The following is a 12,553-nucleotide window of genomic DNA, read 5'->3' as shown; positions in this document are numbered from 1 at the left end:
CCCATCAAGAGCACATGCTTGGGATGTGCTCAAATTGCAGCCATGCTAGAGAATGAGCTCCTGGAAATATTGATAGCTGTTTCCATATGGAAAATTTTAGATAAATTATGTTGGAGCTGTTTGGTGACTTTCAGAAGGATGAAATGAAGAGCAGCTTCATTCTCTGAATCCAGCTGTGATCTGGGAACATGGCAGCATGGAGCTCTTTTCATCCACCTTGTGTTCCCCACAGCACGTCCACACAATCCCTGTAGCATGGAGGAGCTGCTCTTCCGGGGAGGCTGTTCCAGATATTGTTGGTTGTTTCCAGTGGGGGGCTGCTGTATGTGTGGTGGGCTGCAGTCAGGGACTTTGCTGTCCCCACCACAGTTGTCAGGCTGGCACTTGTCCCCAGGAATCTACAGTACATCCAGCGTAGCCTTGGCGCAGCCTCCGCTGTCTGCAAAACAGCAGAGCAATTGGAGGAGGGAGGATGTCTCTTCATACATGGCCCTTTGCTCCAGGCTCAAAGCCAAATTGTTGCATCTTATCACAGGCTTGTGCTTCTCTTTGTTTTATCAGTATTCAAGTGACATATTGTAGCAATGGATTTGTCCTTTGTAGTAATGGTCTTCTGACCACCTGGTGGTTTTTTTTTTGAAGTGATGTGCACTTAATGAGCACATTGCGTTGTCCTTAAAGAAATGTGTTATTGCAAAGGCAATACTTGGCAGCATACCCTTTTTTTTTTTTAGCGGTCATTCAGTTTTGGGCAGCTTTGTGGTATTAATGACCCTCTAATTTAATCTTTACTGAATTTTTCCCTTCTCCCTTCCTCTTGTGAAAATATACAGATGTAGCTGAGTTGTAAAGCTATATAGACAAAAGGTGAAAGCTTTGCTGATACAATAACCACAGACTCTGTCACATGTTGAGACTACCACAATTTTCCTTCTGATTTTTTTTTATCTGTGAAAGTATAAACACGACTACTTTGTTATGCTGAAATTCTGTCATTTTGGTTGATTAATTTTTGAAGCCTACTCACAGTTATTTTCTGTCTCCTATTCAGAGCCTGTGTCAGCAAATTGCTGTTTGAAATCCCATGTCCTTTGCCAGGTGTATAAAAAAGAACATTTGCTTATTATTTCTTCCTTATTAGTATCTTGTTCATATGATGTCCTCCACCTGGTTATTTGCTGTTTATGATGTTATGATATAGGCTGTGCTTTCACCTGATGCCAAGAGGTTTAAAACCAAAATAAAACTGTAAAAAGTCATATTTTTCTTCCTTCATTTAAGCTACAGGAGACCTGTGAAGGAAACTTATGCAGATACTGATTTCTCAATTTGGCCTTTGAAAAGGTCGTGGAAGAGACTTTTGACCTGTTTTTCAGTAAGCCTGGGGGCATGGCAACTGCATGTAACTGAAAAAAATGCCAGTGTTTTATAAGGAGAAAACAGGATGACCTGAATTTGTCCTGTTAGGCAAAGAAGTCCAGACAAAAATCCAGTAATAGATAATGTACATGTCACTTTTATCTTCCTTGACTGGAAATTAGATCACATCATAATAATTCGCAATAGCTTGCCAGAGACTACATATGTGGCTGATAATTCTGGTGATTGTGGTATGCTGCTTGGACAAGAGTGTTTGACTTGTTTTTATTGGTTAATTACTCATGCTGATTGAAGAAATATATTGCCAAACTAATGCTATAAATGTTAGGAGGGTTGGGAATGGTCTATTCGTACATCTGAAAACAGAATGATAAATGAGGAGCACTTAGTCACTGAATGAACATATTTTCTGGTATAGGCTTACCACTTCCTGACCTTTTGCTCTTGCATTAGAGACCAGGAGGACCATATTTTAATAATTTGTAAATAATAGACAAGACCTGAAGCAGTAAGGGAAGTAAGGATCTTTCTGTACTGGTGGTATGAAGCAAGACACATGTCATTTCAGCCAAGGGTAAATTGTGGTGTTTGCACTGGCCCCCCTCAGGGTAAGTGCCTCCAGATTTCTGTGTTTGCCTCTAGTTTTGCATCTGCTCTGAGAGTTTGCTCTCCATTGACTGGTGCTTGATTTCACCTATTTCCAGGCTACTGCCTCCAGCTTGGTAATAGCACATCCCAGTGCCACCAACCTCCCCTGTTCTCCCCAAATTTGTTCAAATTGAATAGCTTTGATTCTAAGCCTACAGATGATCAGGGACAGGGATACTTTGTCTGTCAGATAAACTTGGCAGTGTTGTCCTTGCAGGAGTGGACCAGACCAGATCAAGAGAGTAAGTTTCAATTATTTTAACAGATGCAAGATTAAGCATTTGATAATCAACCTGTAAATGTCTAGATCAAACAAATTAGTTTAGTTATCAGAACATGTTACTGAAAGGAGTTCCATGGGAATGAGAGCAAGTTTCCCCACAGTGACTATTGCTGAAGCTAGTGCACCATCACCAAAAGAACTGCTTACCATACTGTACCCTTACTTCTGTCCAGGGTTTTGGCTTTTTCACCCTGCATCTTGTAAACAACAGATTTCATTCTGTGGTCTTTCCTTTGGATATTATAAATTTGAGAAGCCAGCTAGTTAGCCACTTCATGGCTAAATAGTTTTATTATCAATTTTTATTTTTGTTTTTCTATCTCTCCTTGAAACACCTGCATCAAGCTTTAGTCAGCATTGAACATCCCAGTCTTTCTGACTGGTTCTCATCAGCACCATTTCCTGGCACAACTGCCAACTGGTGTCTCATTTTAGGATTCTTATAGGCTATGGATCTGATGACTTGGTCCTTTTCCCCTCTGTCTTCCTGATTCAGCTTTGAAAACTGGCATGCAAATACCAGAAGTAGGGGAGCTGCATCTTTTAGTTGTCTAGATTTTTCCATCTTTCTTTATAATCCTTTTCATTGTCATTTTAAAGTACAAATTCTATGCAGTTAAATTTTAATTCGTTTTGAAACAGAGAATGTCTCATTAAAAAAGTTTTTGTATAAGGGGAAGGGAGAAATTTGCAATTATGAGATGTCTGTCAATGGCTGCTTTATTTAAATTGAATGGTATAACTGTGTCCAATGGGGCTTTTCAGAGACTTATGCTTTTTCTCAGGACTTAATGTGATATTTTTGTTTAATAAATGTTCTGCCAGGTTACTGCTACACTTGTTTTTATTAAATTCTGTTTTCTGATATAACTGGTTGATTAGGTACAATACAATGAGTATAGTGATAAAAGAAATGGACAGGGTATCAAATCTGTGAGCAAAACTCTACCCTTGTTGGTGAAACTGATTTTCTGGAGAGGCTCCTGCATTTTAGTGTTCTCTTCTCTTTGTCAGGTTTGCCGTGCCCTGCAAAACATTTTGTAATAGAAAAGCACACACGTGTGTTCTGTAATATTTACCTAATTTTGTGACATTTATTTTAAAGGGTGTTTTTGAATTCCTGAGATGTACTGTTGTGTAACTGTAAAGGATTTATTTCTTCTTAAGCAAACCATCATCATTCAGACAATTTCTTTTAAGGGTTTTGTAATGCATTGAATATTAAAAAAAAAACCCAAAACTGTTTCATTTCAGAAAACTACTTTCAGAGTGCAAAGGTTGACTAGATAACGTGTAAAATCAATACATAGTTCTTGGGAAGTCAGGGAATGCAAGACGAGGGAGAATTGGGGTGGTGGATTCCATAGAAATCACTGATTACCAGTGTCACCAGATTGGGACATTTGCGCCAAAGCAGAGGAACTGCAGATGGGAAAAGGAGGAGGGGAAGGGCACCATGACAAGAGCTGGAAGGCAGTTGCACTCAAATGTTTCCCCAAAAGGGTAAGATAAGATAATAAATGTTCCGAGTGTTAGAAATCTCTAAAAGGAAAATGTTGTGGTAACTTCTCAGATCAGGCAAGAGGCAACACCAGAGCCCTGTACTGTGTCCTACTGACTCATTCCCAGCAGTCATTCCTGTCTTGTTACTGATGAAGGTTAAGAGTGGGTGTTTTTCAAAGCAAAAACCTTTATTGGAAAGGGTAATAGAGGGGAGACAGGAAAAGTGTTAGCAGCAGAAAAAAATACAATTACTTTTGTGGCTCTTTTCCTCTGTTATATTAAAAAAAAAAAAAAAAAAAAGAATGACCTTAAAATTGTTTTCTCTGGATTGACCTAGTCACTTGACCGTGTTAGCTGTTGATATACATTGACCTCACCCTGCTTATATATAGTTATATATATATATGATACCTAAACCACTAATCATTCTGCAAAGCAGTGGGAAGAAAAATGTCTACAGAAAATCTGGATGACAGAGATATAACATACAGGAGTGTGGTTGACTCTCTTCTCCTTTAAGGTTGTACCGTAGTTGTTTTGCTTTTTGCTATTTTTGGTGTATTAAAGCAACCCTCAGGGATCCTGCAAACTTTGGTTTTTGGGATTAAAGAAAAACTTACTGTGGCTAAAGGAGGAAGAAAGAATATTCAAAGCAAAAAGTAAATCGACACCCCTCCCATTTTTTTGTTTTCCTAAAACATTAGTATGACTCTTTCTTAATTTTTGTTTCTTTGTTTAGTGTTAAATAATGGGTCTGTTATTTTGGAGGAGTATTAGAGTTTATTAACAAGTAGAAGTACCAGCTGAAACAGGGACTTCTGGTAGTGATGGTACAATATAGTGTAATACATGTTGCTTTCAAAGGCCTTGCCACCTAAAATGACAGGACTGATGCACACCTGATGTGGAAAGGGAGAGCAGCAAGCAAGGATTATGGAAAAAATGGTGTAACCTTACGATATGCACTCTTTTATTGACTTCTTTAGATGCTTTTAGGATGAGTTTTCTACAGTTTACTGTTTGCTAAGTATCTTTATGAATTATAGGAGTGAGAAAGATGGGACTACAAAAGCCTGTGCAAAATCTGGCAGGCTTTTATTTTAGCTTCCTTATGTTGCTTGTTTTCCTTTGTTTGAAAGGCTTAGCTCCTGGTATCTTGTTTATGTGAGACTCTGTGCTTACGTTTATGGTGATGAAGGGAATTCAGAATGAGAACAGGTTAAAGATCTTAAACAGAAACTTTACTTTTTTTTCTTCCAAATAGGGGAAAAAGTATTTTTAAACCTAGCTTCCTGCTGTTTCAGGTTCAGTTCCTGATCTCTATAGATTTGGTATTGGCACTGTATGTTCAGGAAGGGATTAGTTATCAGGCAATGCAGTGGCCTTATAAAATCCAAACCTCAGGCACAGTTGTAAATGACAGTGAGACATGCCCTGTGAACAGGATCAATACAGTGCATTTACAAGTGATGTTGGGTGGGGAGTAGATTGAGTAGATAATCTGTAAAAATAGCATACCTGAGGATCACAGAATCAGAGCTATTAAAAGACCTCCAAGATCACCAAGTCCAGCCTTTGACTGAGTACAGTGTGCCCACTAAACCACACCACAAAGTTCCAGATCTACTAATTTTTGGACACTTCCAGATATGGTGACTCCACCATTTCCCTAAGGTGCCTGTGCTTGACAACCCATTCCATAAAGAAATTCTTATATTGTGTTGAAGCATCTAGTTGCTTTGGAAATCTCTTATTTCTTGCACTATTTTATGTTACATATCACTGTAGTTTTTTCTTGTGAGGAATCTTGGAGCTGCTGCCCGTGAAAAGTCACAGCATCAGTGCTCAGATCGCACTTGGTGATGGAGTAGAGGGAGCTGCTGCAGGTGCCCCAGCTGCTTTTGGGAGGTTCTGCCTCCTGCCTCTGTGTTTAGAAGGAGAAATGGAAAGGCTGTGTTAGGTCATCTGATTTTTTGTTTTTTCTTTGCCACCCATGGCAGTAGGGTGAAATTTACACTTCCTATTCATTTGTGATTTGTTCAGAAGAGGGGTAACTCAAACTTCGTCCCACAGTCCTTCCACCCACGCAGGCTTTGACAGAGGATGTGAGTTGCTTGGATGTCAGAAATGGAGCTTGGTGATCCTCTTACCTGGTTTGGGAGATAGCTCAGATTTGCAAAATACAGCCCTGCTGTTGCAGCAGAGCATAAGCACAGCTGCTCTGGAATGGGTATCAAATGAATTATTATGGATTTCTCTTTCCATGAAACAAAGCTTGTTTTGGCATGTTTATAAGCATGTTGTAAATGACATCAAAATGTCTTTAGGAGTTAAATGTCTCCTGAGGAGAAAACAGATGGAAGTTTTTCCTTTAAAACAAAAAATAGATTTAAAAAAATCAACACAGTTAATCCCAATGTGTGGCTTTAGCCCCAAGCAAGGGATTTTCCTACCTGATCCTCCCTTGCCACTGAGAGAACACTGAATTCATTCACACTAGCAACAAATGCATTGTCTTGGAGGAAAGAGAAGACTGACAAGGAACTGAGTGCAGATGAGCTGCACAAATGCCTGATTTAAGTTTAGCAGCAACAACAACAAAAAGGAAATCTGTAATTACAGAAATCATAAGGACAGTTAATTTTGGCTATGGATTATTCATTTCACATACGGAGAATCCATGAAACCCAAAGTGACTGTAGTTCATCAAAATTATAACAACAGCCTTCAGCATTGGGAGTACCAACTTTTTATATCCCAAAGTGGGGAAATTAGAGCCCATCCTTTCCATAGCTTTTTAATAACTGAAGAAGTTTGGACTGTTTCTGATATTCTCATGGTTGAACAGTAGTGGTTACTTTTAGAATGACATGCTTATTTATTTTATGTGAATTCTAATGCTTTATAATTGGTAGCAAAAAAATCTAGCTTTTCTGTAAAACTGTAGCAACTGTTCTGCTGAGAATAATCAAGCTTCTATATCACTTTATTTTTGCTTGTATCCTGCCTACCTGAGAGAATAGTAAGTAGAAGCATTCATCTCAAAACATAAATGTTGATATAAGTTTACTCTATTATTCAAGCAATGTTTAGTGTAACAGTGTCATTTTCTTACAGTGATCCAGCTGCCAAAGCTCTCTGGGAGTCCTTCATGAACCTCAAACAAAAGGAAGCTGTGATGGAGGCCAGGAGACACCTTGTGGAGGCTGCAAGCAGAGAAAATTTACCTATTAAGATGAGCATGGGTGAGTAATGTGACATAGTCTCCCTTACATAGTGATAATGTGAAAGATGATGCCAGCTTCTCTTTTTCCACATAACCCTCTTGGGCAAAACCCACCCATTCTTGGTTCCTCCCCATCCCTGTCAACAGGTTTCAGGTAGCCTTCATGGCTACCATGGGATCTTTCTGGTATGTGAGAGACATTTTTTTTTTTAATTCAACAACCTTAAAAAGATTGAGAACCATGGCGAAGCATTGGAGTTCTAGGAGGGTTTTAAATGCATGTAAATGGTTAGCAATGCTAACCATTGTCTTTGTTTTACAGAACATGAGAATTTTTTTCTAAAAAAGTTAGCAAGATTTGTGTTCTGAAAGCATATATTGTAAATAGCAACTGGAAGTTGTGCAGCTCTTGCATATGATGACATTATATTAGGTAGTATTTACATTACATAGGTAATGAGGTTTATGTCAAGTAAGGCTGTCTGGCTCAGAGGAGTCTAAGCTGAAATCCATGTCCGGGCACATTTTAAATCTCAATTTTTCAAAATATTAGAGAAACAGATTAAGACACAATGGCTTTCATTAGCTCTTTTAGAATCTCATTCTCATCATGTACCATACTCAGTAAAACATAGAAATTGATATATTAGGCATATAAAAACTCTATAGCCTATTGCTCTATAGAGGTATTGCCTCTATAGAGCAATGTTTTTTGTATTGTGTATACTCTTAGGTCTACTTCTTGCTGAACTTTTCATCAAGAGAGAAAAGTCCTCATGGAATAAGAGTAACAGAGTAAACTGCCAAGATATTGTAGAATTAGATGTACAGCCAACTAATGAATTCCTTACAACTATAACGTGTAAGATATTGTATGGTCTTTACCAATATCTAGAGCATGCATTTAATAGATTATTAATCAGAAATACTAGATTTCTGCAACAGTAATGTTGTAAGCTGTTTTAAAGAAATGGAAAAGAAGTAGCTCAGAAAAGGCTATTAAAAATTTGTCTGAAGGAGGGAAGGTTCAGTAAACAATAGAATCTTGTTTAAGTTTTTAAGATCTGTATGTGTATCCACCATAATAATGTTAAGAAGCCCCCACTATTTTTCTGTGACATACACTTTAAAAGCAATTATTATTAATGTTGAAATTAATCTTTGTTATAAAAGTAATTGCTTCTTGTCTTCAAGAGGTAATGATCCATCTGTGACCTTTGCTCCTTTGTGTGAATGATTAGATTAGCCACCCTTTCCTCTGTGTCCCCTTCCTGTGGTATCCAGTGAAGGCTGCAGTAACCTAGTTTTTAATCACAGTGTCTGACACTTACTGAATGTCTTGCATACATGGGCCTGACACAGTGCTATATGGAACCATTAGGAGTTGATGGTGAAACAAATTCTTGATTTTTTTGTTGTTGTTGAAATGTAGCATAAAGTAATATTCACAGAATTTTGTTCCTTTGTGAATTTTATATTTATCTTGCACTAGACTCATAGTCTTAACTTTGTAGTTGAAATTGAAAGGGTGAAGTAAAGTTTGAGGTAGTCTTGTAAATGATAAACAGGGATAAAATCAGAAACAGAGAGAGGGGGCACTACAGTAACCAAAATAAAACATTTCTTATGGAGCAGAAATGCAGAAAACCTGAAACTCACACCCAGATGTCATATTGTGCAATGACACATATTTGTTGATGACTTCTTAAAATGGACATCTATACAGCATTCACTGCTTATTCACCATGCTGCAGAACATCTTGCTTTTCTGTAGGGAAGCTGGAAATTGTGCTGTTTATCAATTGCTGCATTTGCTGAGAAGCAAAAAGTCATAGTGGCCTGTTCTGGTCCTGATTGCTGTGTTTTTTTGAAATGCTCCTTCCACTGCAGCTGTGATATGAGGCAACTCTGGCTGGAGAGAAGGGAAATGCTTTCACTGGGGTCTGTGCTTAGACTTGAGTTTTTTATGATTTTACCTCAGGTTCTGCCTGTGTTGGAAGATCTCAGTGGATTGCACATTGTTTTTCTCAACACTTAGGGTATTTTCTGAGTTTTTTATGGCCCTGATATTAAATGTCAGAGACTTTCTAGCATGAAAGTTTCCTCTTACTCTCTTTACTAAGACCAGCTGTGTCAGATGGTAAGAGTATTTTCCTTAGTACTTCTTTTTTGCCTTTTTTTTTCCCTTGGAAATAAGGAGTGAATTACATTTGAAAGCAAAGCTTTGAATTCCATTTGGTGTAGCTGAGCCCTCCTGCAGTGGCCACCTGCCTGAAAAACTGCATCACTTGTGACACTGGCAGCATGGGAGCCCTTTGCAGTGATGGGAAACTCGATCACATCCTGTTTCTGTATTTTCAGTGAAAGGAAAAGAAATTCTGTTGTTTTCTGGGCTTTGAAAGGCTGCTCATTACTCTGAGGTGTTCCTGTGCTTGCCCATGTTTTCCCTGCAAGGGATATGCCTGATGCCCACCTTTCCTCTTTCTCTGCCTCCTGCGTGTGGCAGGAGCAATGACAGTTCTGGGAGGACACACAGCTCAAGCCTTTGCTTTCTGATATCCTCTGAATGTGTCTTCTTCCTCCTGAGAGGGAAGGAGAGTAGGAAAACTGTAGAAGGGGACACTTGTCTTCTCTCCAGCACCTCTAAATGTCTGCAGGCCATTGGGAACTCCATCTTTTTCCATTGAGATCAGCAGGAAGAGAGGAGAAGAAATCTGATGAAGGAGAAAAAAGAGAAATAAAGGATACAACAATTATGGTTACATTTTTTGAACAGGCTAAATTAGAGCTCTGCTTTCAAATGTTCTTGATTTGCATATTCACTGTTTTAGTTGTTAGTTGTTTGAGGGGAAGTGGTAGTGGGGATGTCTGAAGTATTTGTTTGCATGTAAATAGGTGAAGCTGTCCTTTTCTAGATGTCATTCAAATAAAGAGGCATTAAAATATTTCATGCCAATCTATGTACACACACACTCTTCAAAAAATCCAGAAGCCAACAAACAACATTTTTAAAGAAATACATCAGCTCCATTTTTCCTCTGAGGTATTTGCATTTGTGTGTTATGTACCCAGATAAGGGCTGGTAAATACTTCCAAATTCTGGTCAGATGTAAAATATTTTGACATAATAAAAATCCTTATATTTAAAATGTATTTTATTTAAAGAATTAAATACCCTTTTGAAAAGCTCTTTGGAAGAAAAGATTGTCTTAATAGCTTTTGGGCAAGATTTATAGCATTGTACTAAATTTAAGTGAAATTGTAAATACTGCAAAGGGATTACTTCTGCCCATCCCTTAGTAAGTGAGTGTAACAAAGCTGCTCTCGAGCAGCAGAGAGCTGCTTTTTCCATTCCTGAATTTCCTGCTCCATTCTTCATACATCTGATGCATATCTTAATCATCCTCTGAGCATGGCTGCCCCTGACTCCTGAAAGCTTTACTATTAGCATAGTATTTGGCAGTGGTAAAAACTTTGCTACAAATGTTCTTCTGTGGCTTTAGCAACACCCTTACCCTTCTGTTTGAAAAGAACACAGTAAACCTTGACTGAGTCTGAATTCCTTTATTGTGTCTTTTTACTGGCATGGAGACTGGTGAAAGTCGAAACACTGGTACAGTAACAGAAACAAATTGCAGTGTGCTGTTACACAAGCCCTTGTTAGCGGGAGGAAAGCCATTTGGTTTCTTTACATTTGAATTGTACAAATACAGTTTTAAAAATCAAGCTCACTATAAAATTAGCAAAACCTTAGACTTTGTGAAGTAAAAAAAGAATGCTGTAACTTTTTCAAATGGGGTGGTTTGTATGGGTTGAATTGAACTCTTATTTGTTTGGGTAGAAATAGGAAGATGTGACAATACAAAATAATATTTTGAGTTTATAGCAATAGCTTAAAATGGACAAGATCAATGCACTAGATCAATACTTTATCTAAAAACGTAAAGCATATAAAATGTGCATTATTTTCTTTTTAATGAAGAGTTGCACTGGACTGCAACAGTGTTTAACATGCTGTTTGTTCTTTATGAGACGAATATAAAAATATTCAATACCATACATTTCTGGAATAAATTTTAAGGATAAAAGCTACCAGCCAAGATGATGAGCTAATAAGGTAGGTAAGTACATATATGTGTCTTTCTAGATAAAACAAGTATGATCTTGGTTATCTAAAATCCACCCTGGCCAACCATTAGGACAATTTTGTGATGGAGACAAGTAGTGAGACAGCACCAGTCTGAGTTTACAAGGGAGTAGAAAGAAGGTCATCATTGCAGAGCTCCGTGTGGTCTGTGGGGTATTTGAATCCATTCTGCAGCATGTCTCTGTAAGTGATAAGTACCTGGATAGCAGCTGGGTTTGGAGACACTATGGCCCCTCATTTTGCAGAGTAGACATCATACTGGAGGCTCATTCTAGGGATGCTTGTTATGTTTCTCTGATGCCTCTTTACCTGGTATCCTAATCCTTTGGGAGAGCAAGTAGCAGGATCAGTAAGGCAGCAGCCAAAGTTCCCCTCCAGGCAGCCTCATGAAGTGAGTAGCTTCCTGTACCAACTCAACTGATGCTGGCCTGGCTTAGCCTGAGGTGTCCCAAATGCCCAATAGTGGGTCTCATGCTGCTTCTTCAAGGGCTCCCTGATCTTCTCAGAGATTTTTCCAAAGAGAGGGAATGCTACTTTTCTCAGACCTGAATTCCTTCCGTTGTACAGCCTGGATCCTGAACAGGCAGTTCTTAGGTTAAATTAGTCTGCTCTTCTCTTTGTCTCTTTAAAAGTAACAGGAGTCCTGCAGTGTGGGACTTTCTAGCCAAGTGGATTTTTTTTTCTTCCAGCCTATTGCAATAGTGAGTTCCTGATTTTTCCCTGTAGTGCAGCTAAAAACGTAGTCTTGACCTGAAGCAAATGTTCCCAACCTCAGTGATGGTCAATATAGCAGATGTTTCATTGCATCATTCACCCCCGGAGGCAGGAAGGCTTTTGCTTCTCAGTGAGCTAAATGTTTTTGAAGACTTTGAAGTCAAGTTTCTGTAAAATTTGGAAATGTTCCTATTTCAGAGGCTTCTGTATAGGCCTTTGCATTTCTAGGGGAATGTACTTTGAGTATTGTGGGGATAGGCTTTCCCTGATAACTGTTGATGAAGGTGGTTTCTGAACAGTATTTACCACATTGAGAACTGTAGAAAGACATTGATATTATGGCTGTTTCACTTTGCAGTATTACAACAGGCTGAATGAAGTTCAGGGCTTCAACCCTGCTAAGGGTTCACCTAAGTAACTAAATAGAACCCATCTTCTGATAGTCATCTGTGTTTGCCAGTTTAGGACAGAAATGTTCCAAGCTCCACATGTGCAGAGAGTATGCTGTTTTTCTTAAACAGCTAAACTTTTCACTTAATTCACATACCTCACTAGATGTAACAGAAAAGATGAAGGATACTCATATTCCTACCAAAATTCTCTGTTTTTCAGGAGATGTGACAAAGTAGCTGAGATGGAGAGACATTCATGA

The 12,553-nt window shown here is 38.5% G+C and overlaps 1 protein-coding gene across 1 annotated transcript in view; it reads left to right on the top strand.

Moving 5' to 3' along the window:
• The window catches only part of SCFD2 (sec1 family domain containing 2), a 189,868-nt gene that overhangs the window by 23,519 nt on the left and 153,796 nt on the right, over nucleotides 1-12,553 (top strand). Inside the window, exon 3 of the mRNA XM_053940280.1 lies at nucleotides 6,932-7,059. Within this exon, the coding sequence (XP_053796255.1) occupies nucleotides 6,932-7,059 (128 nt within the window). The remainder of the gene's footprint in view (nucleotides 1-6,931; nucleotides 7,060-12,553) is intronic.

The sequence above is a fragment of the Vidua chalybeata genome, chromosome 4 (genome assembly GCF_026979565.1).
Source record: "Vidua chalybeata isolate OUT-0048 chromosome 4, bVidCha1 merged haplotype, whole genome shotgun sequence".
In the NCBI taxonomy this organism is placed as follows: Eukaryota; Metazoa; Chordata; class Aves; order Passeriformes; family Viduidae; genus Vidua; species Vidua chalybeata.
The sequence above is the reverse complement of the archived record's forward strand: the minus strand, read 5'-3'. Positions and strand labels throughout refer to the sequence as shown.